Source organism: Austrofundulus limnaeus, unplaced genomic scaffold (assembly GCF_001266775.1).
Source record: "Austrofundulus limnaeus strain Quisiro unplaced genomic scaffold, Austrofundulus_limnaeus-1.0 Scaffold323, whole genome shotgun sequence".
NCBI lineage: Eukaryota > Metazoa > Chordata > Actinopteri > Cyprinodontiformes > Rivulidae > Austrofundulus > Austrofundulus limnaeus.
In genome coordinates, this window is record NW_013952725.1 from 106,338 (window position 1) to 109,668 (window position 3,331).

The following is a 3,331-nucleotide window of genomic DNA, read 5'->3' on the forward strand; positions in this document are numbered from 1 at the left end:
TCCAGTGAAATATATTTATGTTTGTGGTTGTAATGTGACAAAATATGGAAAAGTTCAAGGGGTATGAATACTTTTGCAAACCACTGTATAATAATGAGAAAATTTCTGGTACAATTGTTCCTCTTACAGTTGATTAATTTTAATTAATAATGAACACAGAGTGTATAATCAGCACACAGCAGCTCAGAAAATCTGTCATGTATAAATAAATCACACAAAGTAAAGAATGACTGAAGGTTGTTTGTCTTTCTGTGGTGTGACACATGAACGCACTTCAACTGAATTAATTGTGTTTCTCAGTGAATCAGCATTGAACTCTGGTGACAAACAGAAAAATAAAATAAAGTGGGATGAGCAGGATGGGGATTAGCATGCAGTGCAGATGTTCACCAACATGCAGGCAAGTTCAATCACAGGTGAAGAACAAGTTTCATTTTACTAAGTTTCTTTTTAACCCTGAAGATTAAAATATGTTGTGCTATTTAAATGTTATTTTATGTTTTATGTCTTGAACTGAAAATTAATTGTATCAGTTCTAATAAAGACAAAATTTTATTCTGTACATTTATGTTTTAAACTTGTACACCAGGTAGAAGTGTGTCTGTTTCTTTTTGTGATGTAAAGTGAAGGTTGAGGAGTTTTTAAGCTCTCAAAATCAACATAAAACAAAGAGACACTTTAAAATAATGCAAAATGATTTGCATCTAAAATAAAACAGAAATGTAAAAAGGTATTTTCTAAATAATTGTATCTGTAAACACAGGCAGGTGGATGACAAAGTGATGGAGTTCATAAAGTCTAAAAGAGTTTTATAGCCTTAATGACACAGCTGCTCTGTCATTTTTAATCTATCATATCTGAAGAGCTGATGAAGTCCAGCATCCGTTCTTGTTCTAATGTTAAATTGTTCAAATAGTAATGTTTACCTTGAAGCTGTCATATATTTAGTACTATTTTTACTTTAATAAAATGTTACCTGAATATTCAACATTGAGACTTGTTTTTCTTCACCACAAGCTGTGAGCAGAGAACAATAAAAATGGAAGTAAATTGTTACAAACTCGTTAAATGATACACAGGCACTGTCAAACCTTTTACAGCAAAAAAAAAAAAAAAAAAAAAGGAAATAAAGAAATAAAGAAATAAATTACAAATTGTCCTCATAAAACTGCTGATTTTGGACTCTTCAAACATCGTCTCAGGCTTGTTCTAAATGCCAGGATAATGAATTTATGATGGTCTAAATGTCACAATAACTTCCTACTCCTGAAACCTTTAAACCCTGTGTTTAACTGACATATTTTTACAGAAAAAAATACAATATATTGTCTTTTATGCCACAATATTGCTATTAATACTGACAGCAAATCTTACCCACAGGTAGTGTGAGATCTAATTAAACTAAATATTCACTTATTGTAACAAAATACAACACACACACTCATTTAGTGACTACATTAAAATCTTTGTGTCATTGTATCACTGTGCAGCATTTACAGTTGATTTTGAGATTAAACTGATAATCTGAAAAAGTGACTTCAAAATAAAATCTGACATAAAATCAGCTCACATGACATAATTCAGTTCAGTTCAGTTTATCTATATAGGGCAGGGGTGTCAAACTCCAGTCCTCGAGGGCCGCTATCCTGCATGTTTTAGAGGTTTTCCAGCTCCAACACACCTGATTCAGTGATTGAATTAACTCTTCAAATTGGGCAGAAGCCTGTTAATYACCCAGCKATCAAAATCWGGTGTGTTGGAGCAAGAAAACCTCTAAAACATGCAGGATAGCGGCCCTCGAGGACAGGAGTTTGACACCCCTGATATAGGGCCAAGTCACAATAAAACACCGTCTCAGGGCACTGTACATGAAAACCAATAAATCTAAAGAAGCAGCAGATTGTGTTGAATCACTTCATCACAGTCTCTCATCCTGAGCAGCACATTGGTGACAGTGGAGAGGAAAAACTCCCTTTAACAGGAAGAAACCTCCAGCAGAACCAGAACCAGGCTCAGGACAGGATATGTTGAATATGTTGAGTTTTTATTTAAATTTAGATAAGGTCTTTGTGTGAATACAGGCCCTGGTCTGGTTCAGTGAGTCAGTCCTGCAGTGTTTCTCATCACTTACCTGAAAGGGGACTTTGCGTGAGGGGTCCATGTCGTCGTAGAGCCCGCTTGAACTGCGCCACGCCCAGAATGACGTTTCTCAGCTTCATCCACAGAAAGTATCCTCCTCTGGTGCTGGAAGGCCACGTGCTCTCCAACACCGCCTGAATGTAGAGCGGAGGAAGAAAATGAAAATATTTCTGTGAAAAAAATAATGTTGAAGTATTTATAATTTAAATTTCTCAGTGTCAAACATTCAGAAGCTTCCTAAACAAACAACTGAGCTTGTAGAGTCTAAACCAGGGGTCTCCAACCAGTAGCTCGTGAGATCATTTAAAGTAGCTCTTCAGTGTTTGTGAAAAATTAGGAGAAGCAAAATTAAATTTTCACTGGCCAAACAAACTTTCATTTAATTCCAATCAATCTATAGATGTCCCTTCCACTTGGTTGTCAATCAAACAGCTTATGGTTGTTCGGTGTTTGTTTTCGCACACACCTTTCATGGCCCCTTGAGAATAAACTGTGCCAAACTCCTGGTAAACCCCTCCCACTGCGGTATATGTCACTACAGGGGGTTTCTTCCTGCTGGAGTCTACAATGCGGAAAAGAAATCGGAGACCCATCGCCTGACGTTATTTGTGCACAAATCTGTTGCAATTAAACCCTAAGTTATTAGTGTGAAATACAATAAAATATGAATGGATAAACACAAAAACAACACTCATGTGAATTTAGTGTTCTTGGTGGTGGTTCCATGTGAATTGAAGACAATGTTTTTTGTGCAAAACAAGCTTATTCCAATGGTTTAAGTTTAAGTTTAAAATTATATGTTGCAAAAAGTAGCTCTCGGACAATTTCAATTTGTGAAAGTAGCTCTTAAGGAAGAAAAGGTTGGAGATCCCCGGTCTAGACTATGTGTAAATCAATGCTGAAAATTCATCATTAAATTTCAAATGAAACCTTTGATTTGAGCAAAATGAAAATAAAGGCTCTGATAACGTTTTTCTCTTGGCTGCTCCTTTCTGCAGGGGTTGCCACACTGAAGGAACTTTTAGGGTTTGGAGATTGTTTTACGCCAAATGTCTTTCCTAGGATAGAACCTGCAGCCTCAGGGTTGACTACTAAAAAATAATGTTCTACTATAATTTACAATGTCCCAGACCTGTACAGAGCTCTGTGGAACTGGTGACATACATACATAAACCTATATACAGTATATATA

General features: G+C 36.0%; 1 protein-coding gene across 2 annotated transcripts in view; it reads right to left on the minus strand.

Annotated features, from left to right (window-relative positions):
- LOC106527424 (C-myc promoter-binding protein) overlaps nucleotides 1-3,331 on the minus strand; it is a 93,586-nt gene that overhangs the window by 27,217 nt on the left and 63,038 nt on the right. For both annotated transcript variants that reach the window (XM_014022306.1, XM_014022307.1), the window contains one exon: nucleotides 2,132-2,273. In XM_014022306.1, coding sequence (XP_013877760.1) covers nucleotides 2,132-2,273 — 142 coding nt within the window. The remainder of the gene's footprint in view (nucleotides 1-2,131; nucleotides 2,274-3,331) is intronic.